The sequence below is a fragment of the Biomphalaria glabrata genome, chromosome 6, assembly GCF_947242115.1.
Source record: "Biomphalaria glabrata chromosome 6, xgBioGlab47.1, whole genome shotgun sequence".
Classification (NCBI taxonomy): Eukaryota; Metazoa; Mollusca; class Gastropoda; family Planorbidae; genus Biomphalaria; species Biomphalaria glabrata.
The window spans coordinates 10,597,898-10,617,510 of record NC_074716.1 but is presented as its reverse complement, the minus strand read 5'-3'; the positions used below and the strand labels follow the sequence as shown (position 1 = coordinate 10,617,510).

Here is a 19,613-nt window from a genome sequence, read left to right as displayed (position 1 = left end):
CACCTGAAAATCTTAAAATTAAAAAAAATATATCAGTCTTCACAAGGTTTCAAACCCGGGTTCTCCGGTTCAGAATCCAAGCGCTTTACCACTCAGCCAACGCGCTCCAGTGTTTTACTTTTCTCATTATAAGCCTATACGTAAATTCTATTTAGAATTTTGACGCTACTTATTTCAGAAAAGGAGACAAATAAGAGAAAAAGAAATGAAAAAAAAAGAATGGCTTTAAAATGGAACCTAAAGAAAAACAAAGCATGTAAAGGAATATATGGAGACATGGATACACACTAATTTTGCCAATTAAATATTAGTACAAATTACAAGATTTGGGATTTTGCTAAGCATTGCACGCAAAAGAAGATGTGAATTCTTCTAAATCTTTGCTTATGGATACTTCCATATTCTGTAATCCACACACATTGACAGTTTTGTAAATGTGGATTAATTTCAATGTATAAGAATCAGTAACACTAACACACTTATACTTTCGTGTACAAAATGTTTGAAAAATAAAATATATGAAACAGATATTATGTATATAGAATGTATAATGTAATAATAAATGTAATAGATGTAATGTCTGTCACAGCGCCAGAAGTAGAAAAGACTGTTCAATGGAATGTCATCAATCAGTCAACATCATGGTCAGACCCACTAAGCAGACGCCGCCGAAACGCAGTGCGTGACTACTACGTGGATGTAGTGGCGTTGATTGACAGATTACGTTTTGAATGGTTTCTAGAACAAGCTAAAAAGGATTACCACTCTGCGATACGGAATATTCGAGAGCACTATGCTATGGTGTTTAGCGGGGTGAGTTCTCACTATACCGAAACTCAAGAGTAATTATAACATGCAAAATATAATGCCTTGGTACAATGCTAGACAATAAACTAAATCTTTATGCGAAAACTGATTAAACCATAAAAAAAGGACAGCAAAGATTACAACTACTGAGAAAACCTCTTTTAATTTTAGCGAAAAGGCCTTGGATATGTTTTATCACGCTCACATCTGAAATTTTTAAGTTTTAACATCACTGCCATGCCTGGTATGGCAATGTGAGCAATAAAGAATAATAATAACAAAAAAAATTATAAAATCCTAAATGCTGCTTGTAAAATCATTAGCAAAAAAAAATAACTCATTCGGGCAGCTATTTGAGACAAACATCCATAAAAAAGCTAAAAAGATTCTAGAAATTAAAAAAAAATACACTTTGTGTCAGAATTTTGTGATTTAACCATCACAAAAAGATACAAGACACTAATAGCAAAGACAAACAAACACAGAATCGTATTTGTTTTCCTGGCAATCAAATAATTAAATAGAAACTATCTCATAAAAACTTTTCACATGTAAATAATGAGTGATTCTGGGGTGATTGTACTTTTCGGTTTTTTAACATTGTACTTTTCGGTTTTTTAACATTATAATGTTGTTGTTGTTGTTTTTTTTGTATTGGTCGTTGTTGTAATGCACAAATTTTAAGAGGAATTTTCTTATAAACATTAATGATTATTATTATTATTATTATTATTATTATTATTAACTTAAACCAAAGCTACAGTAAACAACATGTAACTATTTTAATGACACCAGATATTGACGTGTGTAAAAAATACACACATGCATGTAGTCAAATATAGAATAAAAAGAGAAAATGGATTGAATCTCTCTCTAAGTATAAAGACATTTTATAGCCAGCAGAGCCGCTAATGAACTGAGAGAAAGTAGAAAAGATTAGAAAAGTTGTAACAAGTGTGTTATCAGTAACGAAACAATATTTCGAATACAAAAGAAACAAACAAATATACTTTTCTATGAGTGCACTTAATGGGAAATAATTGGAAATGTGAAGCATTGAGTTTAGATTCAACCTCTTAGAATTGCTTTAAAATATAAAATTTACAATGTCATTAAATCATTCATGCATTTTATTTTTGTAAGATGACTAGTAGAATGCTAAATTTACTCAGTGTGCAAATTAAGAACTACCTACTTATATTACTGTTAAGCAATACTAGCAATCTGTGGCAAGTCAAAAGCTTGCTGTCAGAGTCACTCATACTTATGACCGCATTAATTATTATTTATCATTATTTATTTATTTTATTATTTCCCCGTCCTATCCCCAATTTCTTCACCCGCCCCACCTTTACTTCTTCGAGCTAGACTTGGTCCGCCACCTTGGCGTCCTTTCATTTATCTTCCCTTGACCGGGGTAATGATAAACACAGTCTGACAGCCGCAGTTCACACCACCTTGGGTGGAACGCAAACCAATCTTTCTCCCCCCCTCTCCCACGTCTCTCTTTCATCAAGGATATTACTAGGGTCAACACGCCTCTCGACGCTACAAGGTGCGACTCCTATTTCAAGTCTAATTCACCCACGTGTAAGATAATTCTTAGCCTGGACAGGACATTTCCTGTTTCCGCCCACATTTTCCAGGCCTATATATAAGGTAGAGTAAATCAAGCCAGACCATCTTATTTCTCTATCGCTGTCAATCGAGTCTGGACTACTTCATTTATTCTTACTCTTAGAGGAATACCTGGTGGTAAGCCAAACTTAAGCACAAGTTCCATCTTAATTACTTTTGTGTATATTTCTCAATGGATATTATCATGTGTATTTTATTATCTCATTTATATTTAATTAGTGCATTGTGTATTTCTCACTGGCGTAAGTAGAAAACATAAACATGTCCTATGTATGTATTTATGAATTGCATTAATCTATTAATGCTACGTTGCATCAATTGACCGTTGATGCAACCATGTATATATTTGTACATCTTATTTTATTTCCTTTATCTCGGCTGACCGCATTGATAATTTTACTAGCGCACTAATACTACGTCTAGAAAAGAGATATGAATTATCTCCCCTGTAGTGAATTATCTACCCTGTACTCATTTACTCTAACGAGAGTTGCGCCCCTTGAATGGGCACCCTCTCCATTCAAGCGCGCTCCATTGTTCTGGGTCGACGGTCGTATGTAGACAAACCGTCATGGTCGCTGACCACCGCCCATTCCCCCACTTTTTTTCCTCTTCCAACTTGTGTGGATTATTTGAGACTATTATTTCCCCTTAAATGTACATTTTTATATTATTATTTCCCCTTTTATGTACATTTCTATATTGCTACTATCAGTCGTCTATTTTCCAAATCCCATTTGTCATCATCTCCCCATTGTGCTCTAAAGCAATTTCACCAATCTGACGAATGCACCTCAGTCGAGGGCATCTATAAGATGCATGTCTTTATTTATCCGCAGCCTCCCTCATGTGTCTGCCTATTTGCTATCGAGAATCACCTATTGTCTTTGTGCTTAGTGCTATTCAGCACTGCACTTGCCTAGTTATCGGATCACTCACCTGCCTATTCATTTGGCATTGTCTGCCTAGTCAATTGCCTATTTGATATTGAGTATCATCAACTGCCTACGTGGATCTACTTAACTCTACTACTTGGCGCTATTGGCCTTGCCCGCCTATTCGACAGCCCACCTGTCAATTTATTACCTGCGACGTCGCTATAGATCTAGATCTGTGCGAGACGTCATAGCTACACAAAACCCTAGGCAACTCACTGGACTTATCCTGTCAACTACGCCGCCCACGGCAGATCAGCTCTGCCCGCAGAACCCTTGTGCTCACGGTAGCCGGCCACCCGCCCAACTGTGCCCACTACAGATATCAGAACTTTGGATTGAGACTCCAAAAGAACTGTATCACCGGCGTCCCTCGACCCGCTAGAGCGCCACCTCCAGCTGCAGAACCTCACGCCAGGACACAGCCAGCCGCGACTCAACAGGACAACCAGCTAAGTTCAAAAGACAATTGATGATCTAAATTAGTATCAATTAGAGATAGATGCAAACCCTCCCCCGTTTTATTCTCTTATGTAAATAAATATTCTTCATTTTTAACCTTTGTATCTTTATTTCATTGCTTGACTCGTTGCGTGCCTGCTCCCGATTTATATGCTGACGGGTTGTTGTGTGATAGCTTTAAAAATAATCATCCCCTAGACATTAAACAGGCCAAATACACGTCACATTCCCCAACCTGTCACAAAATCATTAACCCACTTAGCTACATAAGATTTGCGTTCAAATCCTCTTATATAGGCCTACTACGAACATATAATATTCGAGCTGATAAATGAGCACGGAAAAATGTGCTATAAACTCTCCTCACAATCACCCCAGTAAGGACCACATCAAGAGCCCATCAGAAAAAAAGGAGATTAGAAAGAAGATTAAAACGGTTATTGGGTCCCACGATGACCTGCAGTTTACTGTCGAAAAACGCAAACTAAGAGATGAACAATCAAAAATGGAACTTTTCTTTACAGTAATATACCTTGCCCAAAGTCTAGTCAAACTTTATTTTAGTCTGTATTGAATTTTATAAATATATTTTCTAAATTGAGATAAGCCTTAAATTTATTGCTGCTTTGTACTTAATAAGCTTTACGTCTCTCCTTAAAGGAAACGCATATTGTTATGGCCTCATTCTGTTTTTTTTTCTTTTAGATTGACATGCTTTATAAAGGCATCAACCATCCAGATTACACGATTCATATTCGTCTGTGTAAAGTATTTATCCTTCAGGTATTAAATCTAAAATAATTATTAGATAAAATCGTTTAATGTATTTAGATCTACATATTTTTCCAAAAAAAAAAAAAAAAAGGCGGAGTGGGTTGTGTTAGCTCTGCAATTAATAGCATTTATGGCAGAGCTTTTATGATAATAAAAAAAAGTCCCCCTTTCAGACCTTGTGGTCTACAGGGGCGATGATGGAAAGTTTACTAGTTTCTGTGGCCCACAGTTAATAAGGCCAGCCAGCACAACGATCGACTGCCTTGACTTCTCCCCAACTTATGTTAGGTAGCCATTAGAGCTACGTGGAATCAAATTCGTCCAAAGATCCCGAAATTAAAATCACAGTCTTCACTGGGATTCGAACTCGTAAAAAAACAATATTTTATAGATGTATAGCCAAGTTACTATCATCATGCTGCTAATAATTATATGGCTCCTTCTCATGGGCGCCCGCAGGTTGTTTTTTTTTTTTTTTGCAGTGGGGTCAAAGTTGGTACCTATGGCTCAAAGTCGTAGTTTTAAGTTTTTTTATTACAGAGAATATAAAAAAAAAAAGAATTAGTGCCCCCTCAAACCCCTCCCTACCTATGTGATAATAAGTTTACTGTAAATAATTGTTTCGTGAAATAATAAAAAAACTAACGTTAAAAAACTATATACTGTTTATCCGTGTGGCCCGTGCATCCCGACGGTCGATTAAACAAAAAATGCAATCGCTGCCAAAACTGTCAATAAACGTATTACTGAATTGCTTCTCGTTGCGATAGACAAGCCGGCCATGAATGCGTATCTGACATTTCTGATATTGTTCTGTACGTTGCAGATCTTCAATCTTTTTAGGATGAAGACATAACAGGTTGAACTGAGCATTTTATTGCTTGAAAAGTGAGACGTTAATGAAGAAACTAACGAATCAAGATACAGAATGTAAAGCCGTGTTCTGGAATAATCCCAAAATACAAACATGTGGTTTTAGCTCGGTGTATCTGTCGACTAGTCCCAAACGAGTCGATAAAAGGATATCTAAATCGACCACCTGCGGACAATGATTATGCTTGCTTTGGATGTGGCAAAATATGTAGGTCACAGCTGAGGCTGCGCAGCCACGGGAAATACTGCATTCCTCACTAATCTTCGGACTCGAAGACAAGCCTTATTATCTGTCAACTGCAAAGTCTCAGCAGAACCAACTCATTACTAAGTTTTTCTACCAGCAGTGTCACCTTACTCAAGGTGCCTTCTCTCAAGTGTTTCTTAGCATGGTCAAGTTAATTTTTGATTAAGTCATTAATGTGACTGCTGATGTGTTGTTGAGCGGCCGCTTGTTCTAAGATGGACAGACTGCAACATTGCGGAAACTGGTTCAAGAACGGGTTAAGAATTGACGACAATTAAAAGAAAAATTTAAGAATAGCAAACAAGAGCATCAGGCACTGATTACACATATGCAGATTGTCTGGTTTCACTTACAATCGTTATTTTAAAACAGTCAAAGATCTTCTCAATCTTGTGACTTAAAGCGAGAATAAATTCGAGTTTTTCTGTCCATTGTCTCTCACACAAAAGAGATACATTTAGCACCGACGCTCTCGCTTGGGACTGTTACGGAATAGATAGATAATCTTCTTGACACCAACAGCATTACATAAATTTGCAACGTCATTCAGATCAATGATAATAAGTTTAATTCTGTGGGACGCGCAACGAACAAGGTCTGGATATTTTTCACGAATCATTGCCTGAACACAGTTCTGAATGCTAGCCATCACTGTGTCGGCCGTCGTAGCCTTGGCCGCGTAGTTTGTCCATGTCTAGACTGTACATAATTTTTTCGCTGGCAATGACGTTAGATACAGGCACTGCGTCTCTCTTACCAACAGGGACAAAACTTTTGATTTCTTCTCGAATACAATTGCTTTCAACAAATTCAAGTCTCGAACACATCAATTCAGTGCCAGAGATAGAGATAATTTTACAACGACAAATGAATCTTTGAAACATTTTACTTTTGACAATAAAAAAAATCATGTATTGAATATTTCTTGTGAATAGGCGGATCCGAAAGGGATCTGACTCCAACGGGGGCCGCCTTTGAGTTTGTGTGACAACACAAACTCTCTTTGTAATCTTTTTTTTTTTTTTTTTTTAGGGCTTTTTCAACTTCTTATAGTCCGACAGTCATATGGGGGACGAACATATGCCAAAGACAATCTTTTTTTAGTGAGCTGAAATTTAGTCGGCGTAACAGAGATGCCCCAATGAATCGCTTCTTTAGAATACTCACGCTATGTTTTTAAGTCTCTTAGGAAAAAAATGTGCCATTTTACTTTAATACAAAGTGTATGTTTTAACCAATAAGGTAAAGAGTTTGTATCATTTGATGCTTCATACTAAAGCCAGAATAAATATACTTATTGCAATATTAAATATCTCGACGTAACCATTTTAGAAGTTACACCGCGAAGACTTTCTTCCAAGCCAATAATAACCCAATAGTTTGACACAAAAGATGCAAAGTAAAACGACACGATGTGAGCTCTGGTTTTTCTACACTAATCGCCATGTACAATTACATTGAGAATTAACAGAACGAAAAAGCAACTCTTCAGATTGATAGCCTTTACCCGATAGCCCAATTTCGTGATTACACAAATATTTCCAAAATTACTTCGGGTAAATATCTTTCCTTAACAAATTATTCAACCGAGAGAGGGTTGGTCATATGATACATGATAATTAAATATTTTGTTTGGCAATAAATAAAGAAATACCTTCTATATTATTGAGCTATATTTTTTATGTGCGGAGTTCTTCGACTTAGATAAGCTGTTTTTTTAAGGAATTTTTAAATAGTTTGCTTGTTCAAATAACTGAATAATATTAACAGATGTTCTTCCCCAGAAACCCAGTGCTGCAAATTTTATTGACAAGTACGCTTCGGGTGATAAATTGGACGCAGATCAGGCTCTAGAAGCTCTCGAAAAATTTTTTCAAGGTGCTGGGAATCCAATCGTCGGCATTTACGATCACGTGATGCTGTTTACTGGGTAAGAACTTTCCTAGCATTTATTTATAAAGGGAGAGAATTGGGGTGTCAAAATTAATGCATACGTTGTCGAAAGAGCATTATCTAACTTGCTTTAATTTGTGTAAGGTTAGAGATGGGAACAGAACTAGAGCCTTACTTATTGTCGAACGTAATCAGAACTTTTATACTGCTCGAACCTATCGAATGTTACTTACCAGGGGCGTCACTAAAGGTGTGCGGTCCGTACCGAGTGATGCCTACCAGTGGCGTAGCTAGGGTGGGGGAGGAGGGGGATAATTTAAAGATCCCCCGTGCCCTAACTTGAGGGGTCCCCCAAATGAGTGTCTGAAATTTGTGTTCAAATAAATTAAATATTACGTCACTTTCACTGTCAAATATCTGCGCGCAATTAATATATAAACCTGAGTTGCAAATACGGGAAGCTGCTGAAGAAATTAAAACTCTTTCATGCTTTCTGCATCCATCGAAAAAGCAAAAGAAGATAGTGATTGCTATAGATTTCCTGTAGTCAAAATAACCAGAAGAAAGAAAAGACTTGATGGGGAATTGAGCTCGGATACGGGACTGTCAATAAAAATGCAATTCAAATGTGTTGCGACAGAAGTGCTGGAGATGAAGGACAGATTCCAAAGGCTACTAAAGGCACCCAGACTAAAATCGTATTTGTCTATGTCTCTAAGTGAACCATCGAGATTGATTTCCATCTGGTGATTGAATAATGGCGACTAAAATTCATATTTATTATGACGTTGTTCTTATGGGGTTTTTATTTCATGAACAACACGGTCTAAGGAAAGTATTTTCATCAGTAGCACTTTCTCATGTGTGGGTATAATTTTTTTCCTTTTAGCCAATACGTCTTTGATGCTTTGCAGGACAATGTACCATCAAATTTTGATCTAGATTTTAAATGTTAGGTGTACTGTGACAAATAATGGAGAAATATTTGCTTTTTATACTTTCTGTATTTTTTTTTTCGTGAACACTTATATTACAATAAATTCGTTTTTATTTTGTTGGGACATAAACTTATTCGGTCTCTCAGGAATGGATTGAACTTGGATAGTAATTTCACTCCAGGATATTTCGTTGAGTTTGTACTGCTAATTCTTCTTCAACTCGTTCGTGATGCCCACGGATTGCCAGATTCTGCTTGAAGAGAAAACGCAAGTTGTCCAAGATTCTCTACAGATAATTTCTCCACATTTTTTTCTCATGCTTATTTAAATCTTAAGCCTTGCTGTCATTTTTGTTGCCTAGTCACAGACAAACTTCAAGTTCCCTCCAAACAAGTGATATGTGGCTGAGAGGCTAAAACAGCTTGGTGGCTTGGCCACCTTGATTTACGACTCTAGCAGGGTTGTGTTTGCTGAGCGGTTGGAAAACCTAGCAGATAGCCTCTTCCCCCCATTGGTCCACAAAAGAGATTTGACATTTACTAATTAGTAATTCAAAAATAAACGAACCCATTATAAACTTGTCCATAACAAGTGCATTGAACAATGTAAGGCTTCAAAATAAAAAAAAGTGTTGCCTTCTGAGATTTAACCAAAGCTGGTACAATTTGAGTTCCAGCTCCCGTCACCTCTGCGTGGAGTCTCCGTGGAAACATCTGCCCGGGGAAGTAGAAAGGCCAAGAACGAGAGCTCCCAGTAACCTACCACTGTATTTTCTAGCGAGTGTACCTGCACGTGATGCACGTGGTGGGGATGTGAGACTTGGCTCCCAGTGAGCTACCACTGTATGCTCTAGCGAGTGTACCTGCACGTGGTGGGGATGTGAGACATGGCTCCCAGTAAGCTACCACTGTATTTTCTAGCGAGTGTACATGCACGTGGTGCACGTGGTGGGAATGTGAGACATGGCTCCCAGTAAACTACCACTGTATACTCTAGCGAGTGTACCTGCACGTGGTGGGGATGTGAGACATGGCTCCCAGTTTGTCTACGCTGGTTTTGGTCTATGGCTATTCAACAACGAAAACGACAGAGTCGTTTTCAGATGAATGAAGAATAATAGATTATCCATTTGTATGTTGCAGCTATGACCTCTTTAGATTTGGAAGTTCTGGTAAAAAAATTTACACATATGCAGGTAAGTGCTATAAGTACTACTATTGAAATCTCAAATTAAGTTCTATGTATTGCAAAGCTTAGATTAACGCTATCTGTTTGTCTGACTATGTGGAATCTTGTACACGTTTTTTTTTTCTTAGCCGAAATACTCATTTTTTTTTATTACAGCAGATAAATCAAATAAAAAAACTAAATAATTAATTCGTTAATTATTTGTATATGATAAGTATAAAAAAATAATTCTGTTGTTAAAACGTCATTAAACAACAATCGTTTTTATCAACTCATTCTGTCTGTCTGTCTGTTTGTCTGTCTGTCTTGTAAAAAAAGTTTGTACACATTATTTCACTTACTCAATTCTCGGAGTAAGCTGATGTTTTGCACAATTATTTCTTTTACCAGACAAAACAAAAATTAATAAAAAAAAAACATTACCCAAATAGCTAATTAACAATCGGCAATTACTTATTTTAATTGGAATCTGTGACCAAGTAAACACAAATTGTACTTGACTGTTTTGGTGTTATAATTTGAATTAGTCTTCGTAACACTTTGTAGACAGAAAAGTTTGAAACTTACAAAAGATAACTGTTACGAGTAGATTTGAGTAGGAATAATATACCAACAAACTCCTATATATACTCCTATATCCTATATGGTAGATCATGGAGACTTTAGTCTTGATTAACAATTAATCATATAGCAATATTAAATTCCTTTACATTTATCCATTCTTTGATCCCATAGACATAAATAAATATAGACTGGCCGATAAAAGAGTTTTATGAAACGAAAATTTGTGACTTGCAATTTTGTGAACTTTATTATACAGCATTTATAAGCAGTATAAAAGTTAAGTACTTATATCTATTTCAGACATAAACTATATAAGTATTACAATATTTTCACTTATGTTTTGTTTTTAATCTCTAAGACTGAAGATCACTCGAGAAAAGCTACTCTGCCTCATCGTGGCGCTCGTGTGGAAACGGCCATTAGAGGAAGTGGTTAGGCTAAATGGGTAGCAACACAAGACTCCCTTGGGGATGCCCACGGGTAGACGATAGTCCACCCATTGCACGGCGCGGAGTTGTAAAAGAGTCCCCACAAATCTGTCACAAATCCATGCGCCGTTCCTCAAGGGACCGTTGCATAAATGGCGAGTCCTCTATGGTTAGCTTGGTATAACGAAGGAAAATGGCGGAGGCTCCCGGTGTCCTCGGCCTTCGGCCATGTTCAGCCAAGCATGAGTCTGGGGCCAAAGGCATTGGAAACAGCAATGCTTTACATAGGCATTGACTCGGGTCTCTCTCAAACAGAACTGTGTTCACACAGATTTTTTTTTTCTTTTTACTGTTTGGCGTTTAAACAGGTTTTTTGCATACTTAGGGCTCAAAGAGCCTTCGGCTCAGCCCTTGGACGATCAACAAGACTGAAGATAATGCAACTTTTCAGAATTCGGAAATCCGAAAACAATAGATGTACATGTTTTCAAGTTGCATGAAGTTACTTCCTTTTGCCAGTCTATATTTATTTATGTCTATGTTTGATGCCTTTTCTATCTCTTCCCTTTCAACCTCGAACCATAACTGGAAATCAGATTCAACAATAACTTTAAAAAAAATATTCTATTTTGGTAAGAATCTCCCTGACACAATGTTATGCATATTAGATATATATCACCCCTTTCTGCATTGGTCCAGATAAGTGACAGATATAGCAATGTCAGTCTACATATATTACTAATGTAATATCATGACTGATCCAGACAGATTGATACATCCATCTTAGCTTAATAAATTATTTAAATTAATTTTATATTCCTTTGTTCCTAATTTCTTTTGAAAAGTTACACTTAAAATCCTCCTCCTAGATACTCCCTCCCTCCCTCCCCTGTTCGAATAGGTCTGCGAATGCGACAGCTTTGTTCTAAAAGCAAAATTTCATCATTCTTTAGGTATTGCTTATCAGGAAACAGTTTGCCGAGACGATGGAACTAGCTGTAGTATAATAGAAGATCTCACAGGACCTGATATAAGAGTAATTGCACATGAACTAGGGCATGGGTAATCATTTATTAACAACACTTTTTTTTTTGTTTCAAATATTTTTTTTTTAATTCTTTTCTTTAATCTATTTAATAGACAGGTTAGTAAAATTTAATAAAACTATCTCATAGTCCATGACAATACAAAATCAATAAAGTAAAATAAGTGGCCTGTAGGGCATGTGATGTAAAGGTCATTTGTTTCTGTGCCTACAATTAACAAGGGTATCATGTGACCAGCAAAACAACCAACCGCCTTTACTTTTCTTCAACTAATGTAAGGTATCCATAAGAGCTGGGTGGAATTAGAGGGCCCCCGTTTCAGAAGCCAAGCACTTTACTGCTTAGCCACCGCTTCTAGTAAACAAATATTGGTAATATATTTATGTTAATGTACATAGAAAAAAGAAACTTTCTGCAGTATTAAGATATATGGCAGTTCGAATTTCGGTGAAGACAGGGATTTGGGTTTTAAAATCTTTATGACGATAAAGGTCCACAAAACTCTAATGGTTACCTGATATTAGTTTGGGAAAAGTAAATAATGTTGGTCATAGTGTTGACGTCAAACCACTCTCCTTAACCTTTGGCTATAAACATAGATGACCTTGATATCATCTGCCCCTTAGATGGCAAGATCTAATAGAGGTATCCATCCATGCAGCCTTTAGGCGCTCAGTAAACACAACTCTGCTCGAGTCGAGTGTCGAACCTTGAATTCCCTTCATAGGTAGCCTAGCCAGGTTCAAGCGACACTTAGATTCTCAACCACGCTTCCCACATTATTAAAATTACATTTATTATAATTTTTTTTAAAAATATTTTGAAAAATATTTGTCTTGTTAAAACTATTGCGGCCTAAGCATATCATATGTACATCGATATAAACCTTTATTGAGAAATAGGTAATAGGTAAGATAACATTTTGTTTTTATTTGTTCCAAATTTGAATGCCACGATCTCTAGCGTTAATCTCTTAAGAAGAACATAAACGTCCAATAATTAATTTTTTTTTCTTATTTTAATTTTATCAATAATATTGGAAAAAAAAACGGAATTCGACACAAATTGAAATTTGTAGCCAAATATAGAAAAAGAATCGAAATGAGTTTTATATTTGTCACTCTCCAAATAAACAATAATAAATGGAATTTTTTTTTGAAAACAAAGAAATCTTCAGGTTTTATATAGTAGGCCTAATATAAGTTGGTCTGTAAAGTACATCTCAACCAACTTTAAGCTTGAGATCAAGGAAAGCTCTTTTTTTTAAAGCTTATATCCACTCACTCTGTCCTTCTGTTTGGTAAACCAGTTTGACCAGGTTTTTCTCCCACTTCTCATTCTCCGATTAAGTAAAAACATTGTACAATTATTTATTTGTCCTGACAATTCGTGAATCAATCAGAAAAAAAGTAATCAATAATTAAATTAATTTTTGGTGATTTATTATTTTGTTGGATATCGAAATGAGGAGAATAAATGCTACTTAATGAGAGATACGGCTGTATATGTGGATTTGATCCTATTATTACGTTTTCAACCATTTTTTCCCATTTATCGAAGCAAGTTTTAAATTGGCTTAATCATTCATAGTTGATTCATACATAAATAAATCCAATCCATAAATTAACCAATTGGTTACTCAATAAGTACTAATTATTATTTTTTAAATATAGAAGAAAGGGAGATAAAACCTGCTTTTTTTAAATAAATGGCAGTAATTAATAGTTCTTTTCTTTAAATAACTTTTTTTTCTATTTTTTTTTTCTTTTGCTTATATATAAATGTTATATCGACTCACTTTGTCTGTCTGTCTGTCTGTTACACAGTGACGTACTGTTTATTGCTCCCACTTTCCAGTCTCGGGTCAAGATGAATATTTACAGAATTATTCATTGTACATAACAAAACACGAATCAATAAAAAATTAATTCTGATTAATAAATTCTTTAGTAGTAATGATTTTATTAATATCCTAAAGGTGAATTTATTGCATTCTAAGGTATTGTTTAAACATGGATGACCTAACCTTCTACAGCCTTTCAGCCGACCACGACGGAGAGAACAATTCCTGCTCTGATTCTGACAGATACATTATGAATGCCAACACGTTTGGGAAGCAAACTCCGGAGACAAAATATAATCTATGGCGATTCTCTTCCTGCAGCGTCAATTCCTTTACAACTTTTTTGACTAAGACTGTTAGAAACAGGTTGGTTAGGGTTGTATCAATATTACAACAGATTATGAGCGAGCGGCCCGTGCAAAGAGATAAAAAAAAACACGTTAGTCTTATTACATTCTTTTTTCTGTGTTAGTTTTGGTACATTTAATCCAACGTGCTTCTTAAACCGAATATGTGAGGGTGAAGTTTTGAAATTAAGGGAAAAAATGGTTTATCTTGGGTGTGGGTTTCAGTTAGTTTATAAGCTGGAAAACTAAAGAAATTGCAATCATTTTGTAAACATAAACGAACTGGACATATGGCAATGCAGGTGTATGTCCGGTTAGCAGCTTCAAAAGGACTTGTGGGGAAGGGGCCGCAGATCGGATTACTTCCTACCACCAAATAATGGTTTTAAAAAATGTATGGTATTAGATTATTACTTGTATAATAATAATAATAATAATAATAATAATAATAATAACTTGTTTGAGACACACCTCGCTATATACTGCGCCGCTGTGGCTGTCACGGAGCTCTCTGGACAAAAGACCTTCGAGCTAGGCCCAATTAATCAAAGACCAAAACAACATGTGCCAGCATGGAAAAGGCGCCTTGAAGACAATATTAATCAACTGAGAAGCCAAATGGATACAATTGGACAATATCTGGGAAACAACCATTCCGCGATAATACTTAACAAAATAAAGACAATACTAAAAACAACTGGAATCAAATTGACGGACTGTGATAGCTTCGCACGACTCTTATGTTTGAAAGATACTCTGAGACAGAAAGCTAAACTATAGGGAGCTAGGTTAAAGCGCTACAACGAAACCACCAAAAGAAAGAAGCATAACGCTTTATTTCAGCACACGAGAAAACAGTTTTTCCGTAAACTAGCTGATAATGGTGCTGACAAAATTCAAACCATTGATAGCACTAAACACGGCTCCTTTACCAAATTACTGGGCGGCGCTTTGGTCCGACCCGCTACATTACAATGTGCAGGCTGACTGGATTGAGGAAATCCAAACTAAAAACAACCTAATACCAGAAATGCCTGATGAGGATTTCACAGCTGAGGAAGTCTCCGCAGCTATTTCAAAAACCCACAACTGGACTGCTCCTGGACCGGACAATATACACATTTTTTGGCTGAAAAAACTTACAGCCGCACATGCACCACTAACATCAAGTTTTAACGAGCTAATATCAGAACCGTCTTCAATGCTGTTAGAACTCACTGAAGGGAGAACATCTCTCCTCCCCAAAAAAGGGGATCCGAACCAACCATCAAACTATCGCCCTATCACTTGTCTGTCAGTGGTGTATAAACTATTAACTTCACTTTTAAAAAGTAAAATCTATAAATTTTGTTCTGCCCATAAGCTACTAGCAGATGAACAACAAGGTTGCATTGAAGAGTCGATGGGCTGTAAAGTACAGCTAACTATAGATGGTATTATATTGCATCAAGCTAATAGAAGAAAGAGAAATTTACACATGTGTTACATCGACTACAAAAAAGCTTTCGATTCAGTTCCGCATGATTGGCTATTAAAAACCCTGGACATCCATAGAATCAACCCAAGAATAAAACAACTATTAAAAGTCTGTATGAATAATTGGAAGATAAACCTGCTCCTAAATCGTGATAAACTAGGTTCTGTGCACATAAGAAGAGGTATATACCAGGGTGACTCACTATCTCCACTCTGGTTCTGCCTAGCGATTAATCCTCTATCTACATTACTCCAAGACTCTACAAACGGTTTTAGGGTTGACACTAAATGTACAAAATGTGTGTCCCACTTATTATACATGGATGATCTAAAGCTATATGCAGAAACCGAGCAAAAATTACACACCTTAATCAAAACGGTAAAATGCTTTAGTGACGATATCTGTATGTCTTTTGGCCTGGATAAGTGTGGCATCATAAGCATTAAAAAGGGCAAGGCAACGAACACCAACATTGCATTTGAAGGCATCGAGGAATTGAACTCCGCCTCTATTTATAAATATCTTGGAATAAACCAGAATGCCAAGATAAACCATAAGAAATTAAAAGAGGACTTTCTTAGCAAATATAGGCAAAGAGTTAATAAAATCCTCAACACCAAACTGTCTGGCAGTAATCTCATCACTGCAATTAACAGCTGGGCCGTCCCTGTGCTCCTTTACACGTTCGGTGTGATCAAATGGACTGACACCGACCTACATGACATTGACAGACTCACTAGAAAATTATTAACCAAGTTTCGATACCTACATCCCAAGTCCTCCACCATAAGGATATAACTGCCCAGGAAGGATGGGGGTCGTGGATTGCAGAACATCTTCAAATTGTGTAAGATGCAAGTTTTAAAAATACGATCAAAACTGCTCGCCTCCAGCAACAAATTAGTTTCCTTCCTACGGAAATACGACTCCGATGCAACCCCTCTGAACCTACACAATGCTGATGTCAATATCGGTTTGGACGACGTAGGGCATGAGATTCGCCAATGGGAAGAAAAAACACTCCACGTAAAATTTCCGGCTTCATTACATGGGGACAACATCGACAAGGCTGCTTCCTTAACATGGCTCAAAGCAGGTCATCTCTACCCTGAAACAGAAGGCTTTGTTACAGCAATACAGGACAGAGTAATCAGGACAAAAAATTACGAGAAGCATATCCTGAAACTCAATGTTGTCGACAAATGCCGAAAATGTGGAAATGTGGGCGAGTCGATTGAACACATTATGGCAGGATGTCCAGCCCTATCAGAATCAGCCTACCTAGGTCGCCATAACCAAGTTGCAAAGTTAATACACCAACGCCTGGATTGACGTATAAATTGATCGGTAAGGACACTCCCCCTTATTATAAATACTCTCCGCAAGAGGTTCTCGAGTCTACTGAACATCTGCTGTACTGGGATAGGCCTATTCTGACCGACAAAACGGTAGATTTCAATCGCCCGGATCTGCTGTTCATCGATAAAAAAGAAAAAACCGCTACCATTATCGATATCGCCTTACCACTTTCTCATAATTTACGAAAAACTGAGAAAAACAAAGAAAATATGGGAACCTAGGCTTGGAGATTAAGCGTCTTTGGAAATTGTCCAAAATAACAATATACCCCATTGTTATATCAACCGAGGGGATAATAACAACTGACCTCACAGACATCTTCAAGGCCCTTAACATTCCTAGGAACATCTTCGTTGCCTGTAAGAGGGAGGTTCTGCTGCAGACCTGCCACATCACCAGAAAATTCCTCAGTGGAAACTGTTAAAGGGACTACGATGAATTTTGTTTCTCTTTAGCAAAACTCGACCCTGGCAGCGCCAGAGAATGACTACTCGTTCATTTCTAACATAATAATAATAATCTTTATTATCCGTAAGGAAATTTGTCTTACAATTTGTGCATTACACCAAACAAAAAACATTATAACTATAAGAAACCAAAGTGTACATTCACACCAGACTCACTCATAATTTACATGTGACAAAGTTTATATCAGATTGTTCTTATTTAATGATTTGATTGCCAGGGGAACAAAAGAGTGTTTGTGTCTGTTTGTCTTTGCTATCGGTGTCTTGTATCTCTTTTGTGATGGTAAAATCACAAAATCCTGACACAAAGGGTGATTCTTTATTTCGAGGATCTTGTTAGCTTTTTTATAGATATTTGTTTCAAACAACTGCCCAAATGGGGTTTGTTTTTTGCAAATGATTTTGCCAGCAGCATTGAGGATTCTATTAAGTTTATTTTCATTTTTAATGCTCAGATTGCCATACCAGGAAGTGATATTGAAAATGAAAATATTGCAGATGTGAACGTGATAAAACATAGCCAAGGCCTTTTCTCTAACATAAAACGAGGACAGTTTTCTTAGTAGTCGTAATCTTTGCTGCCCTTTTTTGCTGATATAATCAGTATTTGCAGTAAAATTTAGTTTATTGTCTAGGATAGTACCAAGGTATTTAAAGGTTTGCACAATTTCAATAGTCTCTCCAGCTACAGAAACAATATCATGTTCCTTCTTGTCCCTTCGAAAATCGATTAGCATTTCTTTGTTTTTTTTTACATTTAATAATAAAAAATTATCTTTACAGTATTCTTCAATGTGTTCTAATTGTTTAAAATACTCATTTACGTCTGAGCTCTCTGAGAGCAGGGCAAGAAGAGCCGCATCATCAGCGAATTTTGTGAAGGAGCAACAAGAACTATCGGATTGAAAATCATTGGTGTACGAAATGAACCACAATGGTGATGTCACAGCCCCCTAGGGCGCCCCTGTGTTAACTATGCGTTCATTAGATATAACATTGTTTACCCTAACCCTCTGAGCTCTCTGGGTCAAAAATTCATTAGCCCATAGTATTATGTATGGACTAATCTGCAGCGCTTTCATCTTTTCAATGAGTAAATGAAGTTGTATAGTTTTAAAAGCTGATGAGAAATCAATAAAGAACAATCTTACATAAGTGTTCGGTAAGTCCAGATGTTTGTAGACACAGTTTAAAATATTTAGGATGGCATCGTCTACACCTTTACCTTTTTGGTAAGCAAATTGTAAAGGGTCTAACTTATTACAAAGATCATTCAGAAGAAACATTTTAACCAATTTTTCTAAACATTTAGACACAATGGAAGTAAGTGAAACAGGACTATAGTTATTCACTTCCTTCGGTTTGGAAACCTTTGGCACAGGTACAATTATAGATGACTTCCACACAGGTGGTATCTCATGGTTTAGTAATGAAGTAGAAAAAATATCTTGGAAAGGTTCAGCTAGTTGTTCAGCACATTCTTTTAAGATTCGCCCTTTTATTCCATCAGGCCCACCAGCTTTCATTGGGTTGACGTTTTTGAAAATGTTACATTTTTGCTCTTTAGTAATCGCTAATTCTAAGCAGTTGTTAACATTGACAACCTCAATGGCTTTGAGTCTTAGATAATTAAAATATTTCGTGTCGAAGCGACAATAGAAATCATTTAACTCGTTGGCCAATGTTTTTTCGTCCCTTGTAGCAAGATTATTTTTAATTTTGACATGTGCTCCTGCCATTTTGTTCATGATGCCCCAGGCCTGTCTCATGTCACTTGTATTAATTGAGTCTTCCAGCTTGGTGCGGTAGTTTCTCCTCCCTTCCTCAAGAACGACGTTGAGATTTCGTTGAGCAATTTTCCTTGTCTGTCCATCGCCACTCATAAATGCTCTTTTCTTTTTGATTATTTCCCGTTTTATTTTTGCAGTGACCCATGTTTATTGTTGGGGTATATCTTGATGCTCTTAGTGCTGACACACATGTTTTCACAGAATTTGATGTAATTTGTCACTGCGTCGACCCATTCTTCCAGATTTGAAGTGGTCTCTTTGAACAAATTCCATTCAGTGCAGTCTAGACATCCCTGTAGTTTGAGAATATTGTCTTGCATCCATTCTTGTACGTTTTTTTGAATGATTTTTCCTTCTTTAAGTTTTGTACGGTAAGTAGGCAGCAGTTGTATTGTTTTGTGGTCCGATGATCCTAGTGGTGGCTTTTCACGAGATGTGAATGCTCCTTGGATGTTACAATAACATAAGTCCAGAGTTCTATTTTCTCTTGTCGGACATAAAATGTGTTGATAGAAGGTGGGTAGGTCAACCTTCAAG

The 19,613-nt window shown here is 36.6% G+C and overlaps 1 protein-coding gene across 2 annotated transcripts in view; it reads left to right on the top strand.

The window, feature by feature from the left end:
* LOC106076033 (uncharacterized) overlaps positions 1-19,613 on the top strand; it is a 76,826-nt gene that overhangs the window by 10,354 nt on the left and 46,859 nt on the right. For both annotated transcript variants that reach the window (XM_056031566.1, XM_056031565.1), the window contains exons 6-11: positions 590-813; positions 4,548-4,625; positions 7,521-7,666; positions 9,710-9,762; positions 11,701-11,809; positions 13,829-14,002. In XM_056031566.1, coding sequence (XP_055887541.1) covers positions 590-813; positions 4,548-4,625; positions 7,521-7,666; positions 9,710-9,762; positions 11,701-11,809; positions 13,829-14,002 — 784 coding nt within the window. The remainder of the gene's footprint in view (positions 1-589; positions 814-4,547; positions 4,626-7,520; positions 7,667-9,709; positions 9,763-11,700; positions 11,810-13,828; positions 14,003-19,613) is intronic.